The sequence below is a fragment of the Cryptomeria japonica genome, chromosome 4 (genome assembly GCF_030272615.1).
Source record: "Cryptomeria japonica chromosome 4, Sugi_1.0, whole genome shotgun sequence".
In the NCBI taxonomy this organism is placed as follows: Eukaryota; Viridiplantae; Streptophyta; class Pinopsida; order Cupressales; family Cupressaceae; genus Cryptomeria; species Cryptomeria japonica.
Window position 1 is genome coordinate 630,718,834 of NC_081408.1, and position 19,320 is coordinate 630,738,153.

General features: G+C 37.9%; 1 protein-coding gene across 1 annotated transcript in view; it reads right to left on the reverse strand.

The window, feature by feature from the left end:
* LOC131875277 (uncharacterized) overlaps positions 1–11,663 on the reverse strand; it is a 30,511-nt gene extending 18,848 nt beyond the window's left edge. The window contains exon 1 of the mRNA XM_059219359.1: positions 11,500–11,663. Coding sequence (XP_059075342.1) covers positions 11,500–11,663 — 164 coding nt within the window. The remainder of the gene's footprint in view (positions 1–11,499) is intronic.
* Positions 11,664–19,320: the final 7,657 nt, after the last annotated feature.

Sequence of the window (19,320 nt, forward strand, 5' to 3'; positions counted from 1 at the left end):
TAGCATTATAGCTGCTCAATTTATCTAAATACCTTTCCAACAACTATTAGTTTTTGAAAAACAAAGTTGTGAGGGAAAGATATGATCAGTAAATAGAAAAGAAGCAGTGGATACAACCTGCAATATCTAATAAAAAAGGGAAGAATTTTTCAATTTTACCTGCAATATTGGAGAGTGCTCATTTCTAGCTTATTGTCAAGTATTTATTTGCAAAAATTTGACACCCGAGGCAAAATTTATGAAACTTTTAAGAAAGGTTGAATTTACCTACTAGAAAAATGGCTTAGGCCCTAATCAAGCTTGATTTATGCAAAAAATATTAATTTTCTTTGAATACCATCAAAAACCCTGAATTGTTTTTGCTGTTGGGAAGAAAATCCAAAAATCGTCTTTCTTGAAAATGAATAAAAATTGGAACACTAAAGCTGAAATGAAAACAACTCCAGTAAAAAGATTTTACTCTAATTTTGGTGAAGTAAAAGTCACTTTTGACTTTCTCAATCCTTCTAGACACACTAGAAATGCTTATTAGGCTTCCAATATTACAAAAAAAATGTAATCACCTAGATCTTACAAGAAGACATACATATAAACCAGAATTGACTACAAGCTATTTTCCTTTAAATTGTTTTGATTCTCCAGGTCACACAAGAATGAAGGAGAAGAGCATATATGTTTTTTAAGGAAAATATTAGCTATCTAATAGTCTCAAATCTTTAATTTAAATCAGAAAAAAAATAATGAGCTATACTAGACAACAAGGCTCTAATACCATGTTAGATTCAATGAGAACCAAGAACCGAGCTAGGATTTGATGTCGGTCATAGATCACATGCAACTCCCTAAGCAACAGATGATTGAGGCTAAAAATAGCTGAGTAAAGTTAATTTAGATATGAGAGAAAAATATAGATAAAGAAGAGAATTTGGAAAAGACTCTCACTGATCTATCACTGAACTAGTGAAGGTGAGAGTATAGTGCTTATTATATAGAAAAATATAAGCCTATACATCCAAGTGGTGCATTAACTCATATTCCCCATAAAAAGTGGGAGGTTTTACCTTCTTGGTAAATGCCAAAACATGTGGCATAACCTCCTTACATGAAGATAGGAAAGGAGTTGAGAAAGCTGGCACATAAGGCCAAAAGAGTGTTTGAAACCCAACTACCCCATAACCCACTTAGGAAATGACAAAATAGTAGTTATGAGAGGTAGCACAACAAACCAAAAAAGGGTGTGTAACTCAACTACCCATGTGAGGTAGAGAGTTACACATGTAGCTGAAGTATTTTGCAACGTATCCTCATATGAACCACTCCTATTAACCTAAGAAATCTTACATAATATATGTGTAGGAAAAATAAATACCCCTAACATAAGGAAAATAAAAAACCTACAATAACAATGGAAACATATGAATGTGGAAAATAATCAATGTAAAAATGAATCAACATCAACAATCTACAACAAACTCCCCCTAAGATCATGCACACAAAGCTCCAAAGATAAAGCAGTTTTTCACTTGCCTCTCTCCCCCTTCGACAACAATGCCAAAGACAAAATAAAAATCATGCTTTTCTCCCCAAAAATAATCCTCTAAGAAGGAAAATCTCCCCCTTAGGATAAACTCACAACTGATCATCAAAATCACACACTGACTACTCCAGCTGGGTAGCAACACCAACTCATCAACTTGGACAAAAAGATAAGGATCTGTAATCCATCAGACTAGTGCAACTCCATGCATCTAGTTCTCATCAGGAGGGGCAGAGACCCCTAGCTTGTCTCTCAATTAGAAAAATGTATCTGTAGGCAAAGGCTTAGTGAAAATATTTGTAATCTAATCCTTTGTAGATACATATTCGAATCTAACTTCCTCATCTCTGACTTTCTCCCTTAAGAAATGATACTTAATTGATACATGATTTTTTTAGAATGCAACACTAGATTCTAAATTATCACAATAAATAATAGTAGGCTTATCATAAATCACTTTGATATCCTTCAACATCTGCTTCATCCAAACTACCTGAGTACAGTTTCTAGCAACAACAATGTATTCAGCTTCAACAGTAGATAGTGATATAGCATCTTGCTAATTAATAGACCATGAAATCAACTTCTTTCCCAAAAATAATGCTCCACCAGTATTGCACTTCTGGTCATCAATATCACCTTGCCAATCAGCATCAATGTAGGTACATAACAGGAAATCATTATTCTTCAGATACCACAAACCATAGTCAACAGTCCCCTTCAAATATTTGAAAATACTCTTCACAACAGTAACATGAGTCTCTTTAGGATCTTCTTCAAATCTAGCACAAAGACAAACAACATGCACAGTATCTAGTCTAATTTGAGTTAAGTACAATAGTCCACCAACCATAGATCTACACAAAGTCAGACTAACTTTCTGAGATTTATCATTTTTAGATAATTTGCATACAGTCACCATTGGAGTTTCAATAGGTTTAGAATCAACTAATCCAAACTTCTTCAACAATTCCTTCACATACTTAAATTGAGAAATGAAAATACCTTTACCTATGTAAGTAATTTGCAATCCTAAGAAGAATTTCATTTTACCTATCATAGACATCTCAAATTCCTTTTGCATATCATTAGGAAACTTCATACTCAAATCATCATCTCCTCCAAAAATGATATCACCAACAAAGACTTCAACAATCAAAATGTTATCATTTTCAACCTTAAAGTATAAATTACCATGAACATTACCTTTATAAAATCCCAACTTTGTCAAGTATTTGTTTAATCTAGCACACCAAGCTTTAGGGGCTTGCTTAAGTCCATACATAGCTCTCTTCAATTTGCATACTGTGTCTCCTTCATCTGATAATGAAAATCAATCTGATTGCTCAATGTAGACTTCCTCTTTAAAATCACCATTCAAAAAGGTTGACTTGACATCCATCTGATATACTTTGAATTTCTTGTAAGCAGCATATGCAAGTAGCTATCTAACAACTTCAATTCTAGCCACAAGAGAAAAAGTCTCCCCATAATCAATTCCTTCCATCTGAGAACATCCCTTGCATACCAATCTTTCTTTTTTTCTAACAACTTCACTGGCTTCATTCAGTTTATTCTAGAATACCCATTTAGTACCTGTTGTCATATAGGATTGCACTCGTGATGCTAAGTGCAAAACCAAGAAATCCCATGAAACATGGAAACACCTTTGAGCCTATGGGTTACTCAAGTTCAAGGTGAATCTCCAGGTTATGGGTCATCTTCCCTTCTCAAAATTAAATTACTAATGTGGAAAAGAGTGACAGATAATCTGAAAATACTATAAAACTATAACTAAACTAGCAAGTGATACACCAAAAATGATTATGATAATAGGCCTATAACTCATAGAAAAATGTCAAAAATTTATCCCCATAAAGCAATCTACTCTTCAACCACATAAATATTTCCTACGAAGGCCAATTAGAATGTAAACTTGGAAGGAAAAATAGTTTCACAACCAAATCGACAAAATACCCCTTTACACAACCTAAAACCTATGATTATACGAAAAGTAGAAGATACATGCACATAAAAGAGATTGAAATCCAAAGGTTTTAAATTAAAACATAGTAAATTTCTATCAAATCTGCAAATGAACATGGACAATTATCAAGGCAAATATTTAAAAATCTGAAATATCAAAGGAAAACGACTATAAAACTGAAATACTAAAGTGCTGAGATACAATGCTTTTTTGCAGAAATGTGTATGAAAAAACAAAAGAACCAGAGGGAAAAAAAAGGGGAATTGAAGAATATACGGATATCATGAAGCTTATCTCCTCCAAAACATTAAAAAGAAAAGGTGCATGAGAAAAATCCTTGGGCGAATTTGCCCAAAATAGCATTAAAAAATCATGCATAAGCTTGCCAAAAATAGCCTATGCTACCAAAAATAGCTCTCCCACTGATAGTCCATGGAAAAAATACCCCATGCTGAAAATTTGCATGCCAAGTTGATAAATATAGCTCTCATGAAAAAGAAACACCTCCTTCCTAAAAATTGCATGATATCTCTGCCAAATATAGCCTCAAGAAAAAAAGATCTGCCCCTCTAAAACTGCATGAAAGGGAATATTACTTTTGCTTTCTTCCTTAAAAATAATTTTGTTTTAATCACTTAATTAAAACAATTTGTTTTAATTAAATGGTAAAAATAAAATATTAATTCTCCCTTAAAAACAATTCTATTTTACAAGTTATAATTTTTGTTTATTTTAATAGAGTTTTATTAATATTTTATAAACTAAATCTTAATAAAATTTATTAAAATACAAATTCAAATAAAAATATAAAAAGGCTTTTATTAAAGCCTTTAAACCTCCTTGCATGAGGGGCCTAACTATACATCTTAGGTTGAATGACTTTAAAATCATGGACCTTGACTTATTTTCAAGTATGATTCATTTTTAATGAAAAAAATAAATAAAAAACAAAGGCCTATTTCGAATTAATTAGGGCATGCAAAGGAAAATGGGAAAATTCCCTAAAAATATGGCATTTCATTTTCATCCATTTTGTATTTGGTTGAGAAAATTGTTGCTCTACCGCCATGCATTGATATCTTGCAGGCTGAAACAGGGTTTCAACTAGATCTAAACTGGAATTTTTAATAGGGTAGCAACTGCATGATAACAACATGGTATGTAGCTCTTTGTTCATCTATTATGTGAGTTTTATCCTTTGGAAAATCTTTTGCAGATATATTGCTTTAACATCATGCAAATATAATGGTTTTCTTGTATATATTTTTTGTCTCTATTATTATCATATTGAAAGGAAAATAATGACATACAGTTTGTTTTTCATTGTGAATTCATTAGGGTTCCCATCAAAACCTTTGTATGCATCTTGTATTCATACTCTATCTGTGCTATTTGATGACTACTTCTTAATAGTGTTGCTATGAAATTTCTGACTAACAGTATATATGCTTTGTTCTTTATGAGACCTTTCCACTTATTTCTTTTTGGCATACATCTGAGACTATTCTAAAACATTACATCCTGACACTTTTCTTTACTATAGAACTTTTTACTTTTCGAATAAGGGTTTCTAAAAATCTGTGAACTAGGTTTTCACGATATTTTTTGGGTCATTGCATTTTGTGGTCATTTAATTGTTGTCTAAAACTTGTGAAAATACAGTTTTGGGTTTTCACGATATCACCAAAACTCTATAAATATATCTTTCTAATTGCCATCCATGCTTGTTCCTTTACCAGATGTGATACTGTGATCTCTGTCCATTTATAGTGTATGATGATTATATTGGCGATCTCTATAAGTATGTATCTTAACAGTGTGTACTTTGAAGTTGATATTACTACTTTCTTCATTATATATGCACTCTTAAATGCACTTTTAGGGAATGTTCATAGTTTTAAGAAGACTATCTTTGTTGTAGGTGAATATCACGGTGTTCATTGCATATTAAAACTCTTAAACATATGGTTGCACCATGAATGCTTTCCTTTGGGAAATGAAAGATGTTCATGATTTATGCTTGACTGTTGTGTTCTTAAATACTTATTTATTGGCTTTTGCCATTGTATTTGCTCCATAAGACTAAGGACATCTTTTCACGTGCTGGAAGTGAAAACTTCATATTGATCTTCAAAACCTTGGATGAATGCTTGATGACTGTCTTGGACTGCCTTTTGAATCTATTGCTTTATATATTGATTGTCCTAAATGGTAATTATTCTTCATTGTCTTGAGGCCATTGAATGTTTCTATCTTTGATAGGGATTAAGTATACTGGAAGAAGATTTAGAGTGTCCTTATGGCCTTGTGACAATGGCATCTTTGTTTTAAGTCACTATTCAAGATGACTGTGACATTTATGGGCTGCAAAATATTTCTTCTCTGTAATTCATATATCAATGGTAGTGATATGTCATGTCAATCTTAAAATTTTCTCAAGTCTTTTCTTCAATTTTAGGGCTGCATTAATGACTGTTAAAGGCCTACATACTGTAGTTATCTTGAAAAGGTGTTGTGTATATACTGTTATGGTATTGAGCCTTCAAGAACTGTATCATTATTTTTTTTCTCCACAAAAGTGTAAATATCCTTGCTGGAGGCTGCCCTTAAATGTTTCTCTGGTCTAACTATTTTCTCTAACATATCTTGTGACTACTTGGTGGGAAATATCATATTTTTTGTTAAAATAATGATGGCTGCAATAAATATGTCTTCAGCTAGTATTTGGACATTGTATCACAACAAACCTTTGAAGCTCTTACTCATTCCTTATTTCTCATTATCATTGTCTTGATGAGGATATTAAATCCTATAACCCAAAGGATCTTATGATGATTATTTCTACCATAACTTTGCTATTAACAAATAGTGTCCTTCAATGGCATTTATAGACTACTCTTTAGGCTCATGAAAGTGATGATTATCCATTCTAGGTTGCGTTATTGGTGTTTGAAGCTGATCATTCTTTTACAAGGACTGTTTTTAAAGAATTGCACATTTGATAGTTGTATGTGATAGCTTTGTATGGTCTGTGCTATCATTATACTTCATCTCTATTTTGACAGTTAGTAAATATGACTCACTGTTATGTACTTATTTCCTTTAACTGGCTAGGACTATGAATATGCACTATAACTGTGCTTTCTTTATTTGATTATTGTTGTGCAAAGTATATGGTTATTGACTGTTATGACTGCAACTAATATGACTACTCTGCCTTGAACTTATGAATGAGACAAAAGTTATTCACACCATGTTTTGACTTTTACAAAATATCTTTCTAGCACTTTGATCATTATATTATCGATCATCATGACTTTCTTAAGTGTTGTGTCTTCATTTGACTATGTATTATTACAGTTGTTAAGGCACTCTCATTTGTCACTGTATAAATCTGCTCTAACCTTTGTTTCCAATAATGATCTTACTCATTTTAGGCACTTCATCAAATACACTTATGACTGTAACATGATGATTAGATTCTCTTTTGACTGCAACTCTATCTTATGCTAATTGCATTGTCTTCATGGTTTTACCCTCCACTATTGGACTATATTATGAATTGTTAGACCACTCTATTGATGTCTTCCTTGAGTGCTATAGCCAATTATGTATCTGTCATTAATGTTCCGATCACTACTTGAAACCCTTGCCTCTCTGTGATATATTCCTTTCCCTCATCTTTTGTTGTACTAAGCTAAGTTTGTGACCTACTTCCCTATTCGTATCCATTAATGTGTAAATATTTATGTCAGAGTTGAGGTATATTACTGTAGTATTCTCAAATTATACTTTTGATAAAGTAATGCCTTATTTAATTTCAATCGTGACCTTGCTATAGCTACATTATTGAGCTGCTCATAAATTGTCACTATGCATCTTTCTATGCTCATCTATCCATTAAATTCTATTTGTGATCTAATTATTGATGTATCTTTACTTTTTTGTAGCAACTTATTCTTGCACTATAACTATAGCTTTGATGATTGATATTCTTTTCTGCTTACTGAACATGAACTCATAAGACTTAGTCTTTTTGAGACCTTCCATGTTGTTTTTACTCACATGATGGCTCTATTCATCTATTAACCATGGGATATAGTTCTATCCACTATTGTATGTGTTGTCATTGAATGGTAGTTTTTAACTGTCAATGAGTGATAATACATGGGACTCTAGATATTGTTGTGTTCCTATTTGGTAGCTGATTAGTATCACTGTGTGAGTAGTGACATGCATGATAAGATCAACCCCTTCGGGAGTGGTGTAGGAGCACCCTTCCATACTCTTTCTCTTTCTTTTTCTTGTTGGTTATATGCTTCTTATGAAGCCATTGTATATAAAATAATGAGCCAAGTGCTCATAAGTCTTAGGTAGGGTCCTAGAGGGGATCTTAGGGGTCATAAGTCAAAATTGTGATTGCTTTGAAAATGGAGGTTGTGTGTGTATCTTGGAGGTGTTTAGGGGTCCTTCATATCATGGTGGTGACCTTAGGTTGGCCCATCGTGGGTCTAGGAGTCATGAAGAGCAACATTGGGAAAGTTGCTCAAAAGTTACAAAAGTTGCATGACAACTTTTAAAAGTTGTCAAGCAACTTTTCCACCATGTTGTCAAAATCATTAGGTTGGTGTGGACAACCCTAAATGTGGCACACCAACCAAGGTATGGGTAGTGTATATGGTGAAAATGGATAACAATAATAACAAGATTGAAAGGCTAAATGAATTCAACCACCAAAACCCTAGCCTAACAACAACAAAGATCCACCATAACATATGAAGATTACCTAAGACAATGCAAATCAAATGAAATCACAAAGATTATACCATCACATGTCCAATAGGGTTTTGATCTCCATTCTTCCTATCTCCATTGATCTTGCTTGATATATTTGCTCTCAGATTTTATGTGCACAAGAGCTCAACAAAGAACGGAATGTGGTTGCAAGTAGGATCGTAGTATAGTCAAGTCCTTAAGATCAGTGATTAGGGCATTAGCTCATTAGGGTTTGATAATGAAGGAAACATCTCCTTAAATAGAAGACACAATATGAAATGGAGGGATAAGATTGAGAGGTGTAAAAAGGAGGTCGGCTAGGATTAGAGGGTAGGTAGAAGAAATAATAAAATAATGAAAGAGGTAGGTAGTGTAGGAATTAAGAGATGAATGACATGTGTCATGTGTAGAAAAAGGCTAATGAATTAATTAAATAAATAAAGATTTATTTAATTAATAGAAGAAATGAGATCAATTAAATAAATAAATATTTATTTAATTTAGGAAAAGGATAATTTAAATAAATAAATGTATTTATTTAAATGAGAAATAAGGCTAGAAGAGGATAAATGAATTAATTAAATAAATAAAGATTTATTTAATTAATAGAAGAATTAGGCTTAGATAATTAAATAAATAAAATATTTATTTAATTAGACATGACAATTTTGAGTGTCTACATTTTGCCCCTCTTTGAGATAATGCAGCTTGTCGCGTTGTTTCAAAGAAGATAAGATGAACTGATACAGAGTTGCCCCAGTATGGGAACAATATGCCCCCTCGAGAGATTGGATGAAAATGTCTGAAAAGATTGTAGACAATCTCTCAATAAGAAAGAAAGGCTAGAATGGACTGACCGAATAAAGTGATAGAGTCACGGGATAAGGAAGACTAACTCAGGAAATGAGGGCGAGGGCTAAGGTAGGCTATAAGATAGACCATGGGGGAAAGACATCCTCATTGGCATCCATACATCCATGAGATCAGAGTGTAGAGTGAGAAAAGAGCAATAGCAGTCAGCAGCAATGGCTTTCATTCACAGATTCGACCACGTTCATCGATTCCAAAGGCCAGCAGAGGCAGGAGAGCCGGTAAGTACCACAAAACCTCCTCGTACTTTGACACATTTAATTTTGTCATTAATGCATGGTAGATAGGGCAATAAATGTGCTTAGAAGTAGGGTTCAAAAATGTCAAAAATCATTTAGGCATGTCTGTGTTGGTGCTAGGCACGTCTGTGTCTACTAGGCACGTCTGTGTATGTGCTAGCCGTGTCTGTGTCTAAAACCGCATTTATGTCAAATGCGGACGCGTTTGTGTCATGTAGGGGCATCTGTGTCATACAGGCGCATATGTGCACAACATAGGCATGTATGTGTCATATAGGCGTGTCTGTGTTGTTCAGACGCGTTTGTACAGTTTGTAAGTGTGTTTGTGTCAAAAAAAAATACAAACTTTCATCTTCCAGGTCAAATCAGCAGTTCTGTGATGAACATACGCTGTTGATTGGATAAGCTGCTGAGAGGATACACTCAAGCAGGTCCTCTAGGGAAGACTAGAATAGATCAAGGCACTTTGTGATGAACAGTGAGTACCAAGATAGAGTACTTTGTGATGAACAGGGAGTACTTAAAGTATGAGCAGCACTTTGTGATAAACAGGGAGTGCAAATGTGAGGAGCACTTTATGATGAACAGGGAGTGCAAAACACGTAGTACTTTGTGATGAATAGGGACTACCACTAGGATAGAAGCAACACTTTGTGATGAATAGGGAGTGTCACTAGGATAGAATGCCATATGCATTTAGATAAAAAGTAACATTTTGTGATAAATAGTGAATGCCACTATGACTGACACGATTGATTTGCTTGACTGCAGGAGTATTTGCCTATGCTGGAGTCACGGGAGAGATTCCCATCGACTCAGAGATTGTGACCTGAGTTGACAGCCGAGGAGCGAGATGCTATTAAGGAGATGGGCTTGAGACATGTACTATATGTGCTTGAGTTTCGGGCAAACATGGGACTAGTGACTGCGCTGGCTGAGAGATGGCACTCAGAGACTTGTACGTTTCATTTGCCGATGGGTGAGATGACAGTCACCCTTGAGGATGTCTATAGGATATTGAGGATACCGATCGATGGAGATCTGATCCCATACGATCGAGATGGAGATAGGGAGGCCCTGAGACGAGTATTCTAGGACCCAAGATTGGAGATGAGGGCAGGACATGTGGCATGGGACACGATGACAGCCACAGGGCTAGCATTGCTGGCAGTGGTAGGAGGAGCGATCAGTGGGTTCCTATGTCTAGATAGTGTGACATGGGGGTTGGCTGTGGGTTGGGGAGGAGCACTGGAGACACTGGTGATGCAGCACACCAGATATGCCTGGGGACCATGTGTGCTAACACACCTATACTATGAGCTGCATCAGTTCGTATATCATGGATCAGTGGGATTAGGCTGTGGGGTGACACTGCTGCAGGTGTGGGCTTATGAGCATCTACCAGTGACAAGGCCGATACACTTCAGAGGTAGGGGACATGGACGTAGTTTTGTTCATCTATACGACATGATCACATCGCAGCCACGGATTGGTAGGTTGGAGTACTGGTGACGAGTGATAGACGACATTGATGTGGTCATCTGGAGACCATACCTGGGATGCGAGGAGTGGGAGGATGATGTAATTAAGCTTCCTTACACCTTCCGGAGTAGGTATCTGATTGGGCGGATGCCCTATGTGCTAGAGAGACAGCTTGTAGATAGGGTTTGCAAGCAGTATGGCAGGATCTAGAGGATGCCACGGGGCTCGGGCATGTGTGCATGCACTGTCAGGGATCAGGCATAGTTTGGGCCCTTATTGTCATATGATCAGGCAGTTACACAACTGGCAGAGATGGTGCCCCTACCCTAGGATATGTGGCTAGAGATTGACGATGCCGGCATGGATGCCAAGTATACAGCATACTGGGCAAAGCATCCCTTCCCACACTTGACAGATCCGGGAGAGCTATTGGATGGAGATGGGGGTGGGGATGATGATGATGATGGTGGAGGTGATGGGGGTAGAGGTCGATGGAGGTGGAGGGGAGTAGTTGGAGAGAGGAGGGTTTCACCTCGGAGGGAGGGTGGAGAGGCGAGAGAGGCTCGGGTGGTGAGGGGTCGTGGTGGATTGCCGGTGCAGGTACCAACAGCACAAGGTCTGAGAGCGCAGGGTCCCAGACAGGTGCAGAGATAGGTACAAGGATAGGGATAGGGACAGGTACAGAGAAAGGCACCCGTATAGATACAGGCACAAGTACGGAGACAGGTACCAATACAGGCACCTGTACAGGGAGAGCCACAGGTAGAGCCATAGGGGGTTGACGTAGAGGAGGATGAGCTGATTGAGCTCAAGGAGATCTTCCAGGGATAGGCAGATGAGATTCAGGATTTGGAGAGGGAGAGGGATTGTCTCAGGAGGAGGCTCCGAGATACTGAGCGGGAGAGAGACCAAGCTATTCAGCGCTAGAGGCTGAGAGAGCACTGAGGGCTGGGAGACAAGCAGTAGAGGACATAGGGGCAGGATATGCTTATGTCCTGCGAGTAGAGGAGGAGATTGCCTACTGGTGAGACCTCTATTATGGTGCAGTGCCAGTAGATCAGTGGGCGAGGAGCTTCCATAGACCATCGCGGACAATGATAGCTACGGGAGGGAGTCAGAGGAGGCAGGCATCTAGTGGTGGGGTTATGGGTCCGCCACCACCACCAGATAGAGGGGACAAGAGGGATGATCCTAGGGTGGGTCCTCTAGGGGCTCAGATTTCGTCGAGGCCAAGTGGCTCCGAGGGGGGGAGTTCATCATAGCCTTAGAGGGCTCCCTATGTATCAGTATTGTTCCATTTTTGTATGATGATGTAGACACCTGTGGGTGATTGTAGCCATATGATTTTTGACATCATTGTATCATGACACTTTATATATATATATATATATATAAGATGATTCATCTTTGCGACAGCTATATTCATGTGTACCTATGTGATGAGATGCTCTTATGATGTATGTTTTATGTGATGCTTATAATATGGATGCAAATATGTACATGATGCAATGCAATATATTTTTTGTTCTTTTATATTTTCTATGTGATGCATGATGCAAATGTGAATGTATGTAATGCAGATGAATATGATAATGCAAATGTAAATTGTGCTAACAGGTGTTGTGTGCAGGATGTGATGCAGTTGTGATATCTATATGTATGTATGAAATGCTTATATGTGGTAATGCAGGTGCAACCTACATGAAATGCAAATGTTTTTGGTGTGTCATTATACTCAGTCATGTGATAGCAGGCTACGTGGACTGAAGAAGGATTATGGAAGTCAATCAAGAAAGGGAGATGAAAGATAGAAGATATGAACGTGAAAGAGCTTCTTGTGCGTTATCATCATTGAGCTTTATTATGGCAAGTAGGTTATGACAATCGAGGCATATGTTCAACCCAGAAAGTCATTGTACCTATTTGCATGGAGATAAGACAGTCACAAACAAGGAATGCCCTAGTTCACACTAGACTCTTAGTGTCCTCATATCTTTGGACAAGTCATAGCATTACTAAAAGACAATCCACAGACAGCAAATACAAATAGGTGATGATACCCCATCCTCGCCTTTCTAGTCAAAGACATCCTGGAGATATAATCTCTAGTCAGAGACCTCTTGGAAAAGCTAAAAGACATGTCACCAAAAGATAAAATCAAAAGAAAATCAAGACTCGACACCAACATCCACTGTAGTCCTCAAGTTTAGTGTCTCTTGTCACTTGTATAAGTCTTATTTGATTGTGGTCACAATGTTTACTTTCACAAAAAGGATAGATAGCACTGAACCATATGTTGTCTGAGTCTGTTAAAAGATTTGATTTTGTTGAAGCTCATTGTTGCTGCTATCTCATCTAAAACTGACTGAATCCATGAAGCTGATACTTTATTGCGGAGAAGATGAAACTTTATTGCGGATTGGCGATGCAGATGTTGCTTTATTGTGGATTGTGCGTGAATAGACTGAACGAAGCTGGAAGAAACTGTACTCTTCGAAACATGTGATGTTCTTAGTTCCACGCCCATCACTAGACATAGGATTTGCCTTAGCCACAGATAGGATCTGATTTATTATGGATGGAAAGGGAAGTTTATTATGAATGGCTAACCAATCTTGGGTAGATCAATAACAAGCCATGATGGGAATGGGTAAGTTTATTATGGATGAATTGGTCGTGAGTGTGTGCAAAGTGAAAAGATGAAAGTGAATCCTGAAGGAGGGACGAGAAATGTCTCTATGCATGGTGCTGGTGACCTAGTTTTCACCATGGTACTTGCCCAGGGCGCCACCGAAGTGGTTTTCACTGTTGGACGAAATTATTTCTCTTTACTTTTTTTTTATTTTTTGATTTTTTTTTTGTGTTTTTGAATTTTTTTTATTTTCTTTTGTATTTTTGAATTAGGACATTCCGAAGAGCTATGTGTAAAACCTGCGAAGGTGCATGCTATTGATAGGATCCTCCAAAGGTTAACCTTCTGTAGTTGAGAGCTAATATGCCCCAGATCCATATACTGCTATGATGATGTAGGGACCAAGCCAGTTTGGTTGAAACTTGCCCTTCTTCTCTCTGTCTTGCTGATTCTTGGGGTTTTCTCTGAGAACCAAGTCACCTACCTAAAATGTGCGAGGCTTGACTTTATGATTGTAGCTGTGACTCATTCGTTGTTGGTAAGCCTTGAGATGATTAAAAGTAGTTTGTCTCTGTTCATCCAGTAGTTCCAGTTCTTGTAAGCGAGAGACCCTATAGTCTTCATCGTTGATGATGTTTTGCAAAGAGACTCGTAAAGAAGGTAACTCGACCTCAATAGGCAAGATGGCTTCAGTGTCGTAGACAAGTGAATAGGGTGTAGCTCCTGTAGGTGTGCGAACACTTGTGTGATAGGCCCAAAGTGCGGGATTTAGTTGGATATGGCAATTACGGCCAGCGTCGTCGACTGTCTTCTTGAGGATTTTAAGGATTGTTTTATTAGACGCCTCAGCTTGGCCATTACCTTGGGGGTAATATGGTGTGGAGAAATGATGAGAAATATGGAAGCAGTCACAGAGTTCATGAACATCCCGATTTTTGAAGGGACGCCTGTTATCAGTGATAATGGAAATAGGAATACCATATCGACAAATAATATAGTTAAGGATGAATGTGGCAATCTGTTTTCCAGTGACTTGTGTGAGAGGCATGGCTTCAATCCATTTTGTGAAATACTCTGTGGTAGTGATAATGAATTTATGACCATTAGAAGAAGGAGGGTGAATCTTGCCTATGAGATCGAGTCCCCATTGACAAAAGGGCCAAGGAGACGCAAGTGGTTGTAGTTCTTGTGCTAGCGCATGTATGAGGTCTCCATGAATATTGGGCTAGTAATATCCAGTCCTGATGAGTTTCTTGGCCAAGGTAGGAGCACTAGCATGTGGACCACATATCCCTTCATGTACTTCACGTAACGCAATCTGAGCTTTGTCGCTTTCTAGACATCTAAGAAGAGTGCCATCTAGACCTTGCCGGTATAGGATATCAGCTAAAATAACATATCGAGAGGATTGGCGAATGAAAGTGCGGCATTGGTTATTTGATAGATCAGGAGGTAGGGTATTGTCACGAAGGTATGTGAAGATGGAACCATATAATTGGGACTCGGGACCGACAACACATATCATCTCAGTAGGAGTGATCTCATATGACGGAACCAAAAGGTTATCCACCAAGAACTCATAGCATGTCTCATTTGGAGGTAGATCGATTAGTGAAGCAATTGTAGCCATGGCATCTGTGGCATGATTCTGCTTTCTTGGTATCTGCTCAAAATCTATCTTTGTGAAGTGTTGTTTCAGGTCATCCACCATTTGCTTGTAAGTAATTAATTTTTCATCTTTTGTTTGGTAATCATCAGTTGCTTGATGGATGACCAGTTGAGAATCCCCAAAAACATGAAGTTCCTGGATCTTCCACTGAACTGCAATCCGTAATCCAGTTGTTAATGCCTCATATTCCGCTATATTGTTAGTGCAAGGAAATGATAAGTGGTATGACTTTGGTATAGAGTCGCCTTGAGGAGTTATGAAGAGGATGCCAGCTCCTGCCCCATGCTGTGTGTATGAGCCATCAAAGTATAGTTGCCATGGCTTTGCATGTGATATTGCTAAAATGGATTCATCTAGAAATTCTAAACTTAGAGGAACATCATCAATCATGGGAGCATCTGCTAATTGATCTGCGATGGCTTGTCCTTTTATTGCTTTTCTGTCCACATACTTGATGTCAAATTCACTCAAGATCATTACCCATTTAGCGAGTCGCCCAGTAAGTGTTGCTTTATTGAGAAGGTATTTCAACGGATCAATTCTTGCAATCAACTTAGTCTTATGAGTGAGCATGTAATGTCATAATTTCTGTGAAGTAAAGACCATGGCGAGACATGCACGCTCAATTGGTGTATAGTTTAGCTCATATCCCACCAATGTGTGACTGATATAGTATACTGCCTTTTCCTTGCCCTCAGTAATTTGTTGTGCTAAGAGTGCCCCCAGTGCTGTTGGAGTAGCTGAAATGTATAGTAACAGAGGCTGATCTGGAACTGGTGGCATCAAAATTGGCGGATTCAAAAGATAATCTTTGAGTGTCTAGAAAGCCTATTGACAATTATCATCCCATTTGAATTTGATGTTTTTATGTAGCAAGTGCTGAAAAGGATTACACTTATCTGCAAGTTGTGCTATGAATCTCCATATGGACTGAAGTCTGCCTTGTAAGGATCGAAGTTGACTGATATTTCCAGGTGGTTACATCTCCAAGATGGCCTTGACTTTTGCTGGATTGGCTTCGATTCCTCTTTTGGACACAATGAATCCTAGGAGCTTCCCGGAGGTTACTCCAAAGACACATTTCTTGGGGTTTAATCTTACTTTGTATTTTTCCAACCGATCAAAGATGATTGAAAGTATGTCCAAATGTGTATCTCTGTCTACTGATTTACTCAAGAGATCATCAACATAATCTTCCACGGTTACATGCATGAGATCATGAAAGATAGTAGTCATGGCTCTTTGATATGTAGCACCTACATTTTTTAGCCCAAAGGGCATGACATTCCAGCAAAAAGTTCCCCAAGGGCAAGTGAATGATGTTTTGTGTTGATCCTCAGGTGCGATCCTTATTTGATTATAACCAGAAAATCCATCCATCAATGATAACATTTCATGACCTGTTGTGAGATCAACAATCAAGTCAATATTTGGTAATGGAAAGTCATCCTTTGGACAAGCTTTGTTGATGTCTCTGAAATCTGTACATATTCTAATGCTACGATCTGGTTTACTGATAGGTACTAAATTGGAGATCCATTCAGGATAATCAATTGGGCATATGAATCCAACATCCAATAATTTCTCAAGTTCTGCTTTGACTAGGAATGCCACTTGTGGATGCATTTTTCTTAATTTGTGTTTCACTGGCTTTGCCCCCGGTTTGACTGTCAAATGATGCATTACCAAATCCGGATCCAGTCCAGGCATATCAGCGTATGACCATGCAAATTTGATTTGTCATTCTTTGAAGAAACTTATAAATTTTGACCTTTCTGACTCTGTCAATGATTGAGCCAGGAATATATTGTGTGGAACCTCTTCTGTACCAATGTTTGTTTTGATGGTCTCTTCGACCAACATGGATGACTTTCATTCATATGATGTTGGGAGAATGTCGAGCCTTCCATCTTCGGGTGCCTCAGAGAGGTTTTTGCCCTCAGATACGTCCTTTCTTTTTACTTTTTTGGGGTCAGACAGCGCCACAATGTGGTTTTCGCCATAAGACCCTTGGTTTGTTCTTATTTTCACATTTTTGTGACTAGAAGGTCCGACACCCTCACCAAAATATGCCATGTTGTTGAGTTCTATAGTGTATCCTGCTTTATGGTCCCCAGAGGGAAGATCATCTCGTATGCCAAGATAGTCAATAATAGCTTCATCATTTTGGAATGTGTCAAATTGTGCTAGTCCTTCATGATCCCAGTCAATGAGTTGATGGTGAATAAGGGGAAGGCCTTTAATATCTTCAGAGTTAGTGGGGCTAAGAGTGAAGATGTGGTTATATTCAGGTATATCAAGGTAATCATCGAGGTCATCGATGGCACTCTCTTCATCAGTTTCAATCGCAAGTGAATCCAAATTATCATCACTAGTAGCGCATTCTAGGACAAGTGTTCTCATCCTATGTGATTTCAACCTAGAACCTTGAGACAAAGACTGTGTGGCCTCCTTATGGGTTGTCTCTTGACCAACTCTAAACATTTTACAAAATTCCTCTTCTTCTGTGGGTTCATCTGGCTCTCTGAATGTCTCGGTGAGCTCATAGTCACTGGAGGATTTGTCTGAACCCCATTCCCATTCATTGGAGTCTGTGGAATAGCGATCCTCTTGTCAGATTTTGGCAACTTTGATTTGTGATGCTTCTTCAGTCCCTCTAGTGTGGATCTTGGAAGTCAGAAAACCAAGTCCCTTTGAGCGTTCCTTTTTTATAGTCAATTCAGGTTGTAAAGGTTCAATGATACCTTCCTTTCGTAACCCAAGAGGGCTTGTTCCATCATACCCGAATTTTTGTAGAATCTTGAAGCCTTTGCCATATTTCTCATAGGGTATATTGATGTGATCTTGTGTGTCATCTTCAATGTCTTTGTAGAGCATTTTGTATAAATTTTCCTCTTCCAGTTCACCCCATCTTTGAAAGGTAGTAGGGTCCCATTTGAATACCATGATGGATATTTGCTTGTTAGGATGTGGTCTTCCATATTCTTTTGGGGAACTCATGACTTGTCGTAAGTACATGGTCTGATTCAAATTGTATTCTCCCATGCCTTTGTCTTGAAATTTGCCTTTAAGCTCACCTTGCTTTGATGTCGAGGGTTTCAATGACTCAGGATCAATGTATGCTGAAGAAGGAATAGCTTCACGATTACTGGGAATGATGGTCTCAGTTTGTGATCTTAGGTTATTGCAATATATGAACGGATTAGGATCCCCGTTAACTATTACTTTGACTCCATTGTGAGGAAACTTAATGCATTGGTGATATGTCGATGGGACTGCCCTCATTTCATGAATCCAAGGATATCCTAGCAATACATTATAAGTGAGATCTAGATCCAAGACTTGACAAACCACATCCTTTGTGACTGGCCCAACTCTAAGAGGTAAAGTGACCATGCCCTTGGATGAGCACTCTTCATCATCATATGCCTTGATGGTGATTTGATTTGTTGAATTCACAGCTTTATCAGAATATCCCAATTGTTTAATGGTGCTCAATGTACAAATGTTTAGACCAACTCCTCCATCTATCAGGACTCGTTTTATTTGATGTTTGTGTATGAAGGCTTCAACATGTAGTGGTGCATTATGTGGCTGACTCACGGAGGTGTCATCAGCTTCTATGAATGTAAGGGAGTGTGGAATGGAAAGGTATCCCACCATGGCTTGAAACTGGTCCACATTTAGATCAGTAGGAATGGCGATGTCTCTCAAGATTTTGTCAAGAATAGCTTTATGAGCGGGAGATATGCGTAAGAGCTCAAGGATGGAGATAAGCATGGGTGTCTTCCCTAACTGTTCTACAAGGTCATATTTAGGTTTGGTTGATGAAGAAGTGGTATTTTTAGTGGAGGCACCTTGCAAAGTGATTTTACCTTGACGAGTTGTAACATGACATTTAGAGGTAGGTTCGGAAGAAGATCCAACACCTCTTAGGACAATCTTGGGTCACTGGGTAGAACTCTCAGGAGTTTTGTCCTTGATGATAATAGTAGAGACATGATTGTCCATCGAGATGTGATTGATAGTTGAATCATAGTTGTAAGGTGCTCTAGTATAGTTGGCTTGATCATCTATGACTTTATCTTTTCCCTTGTCATGCTTTGGGAATGGCTCCTTAAACATCTC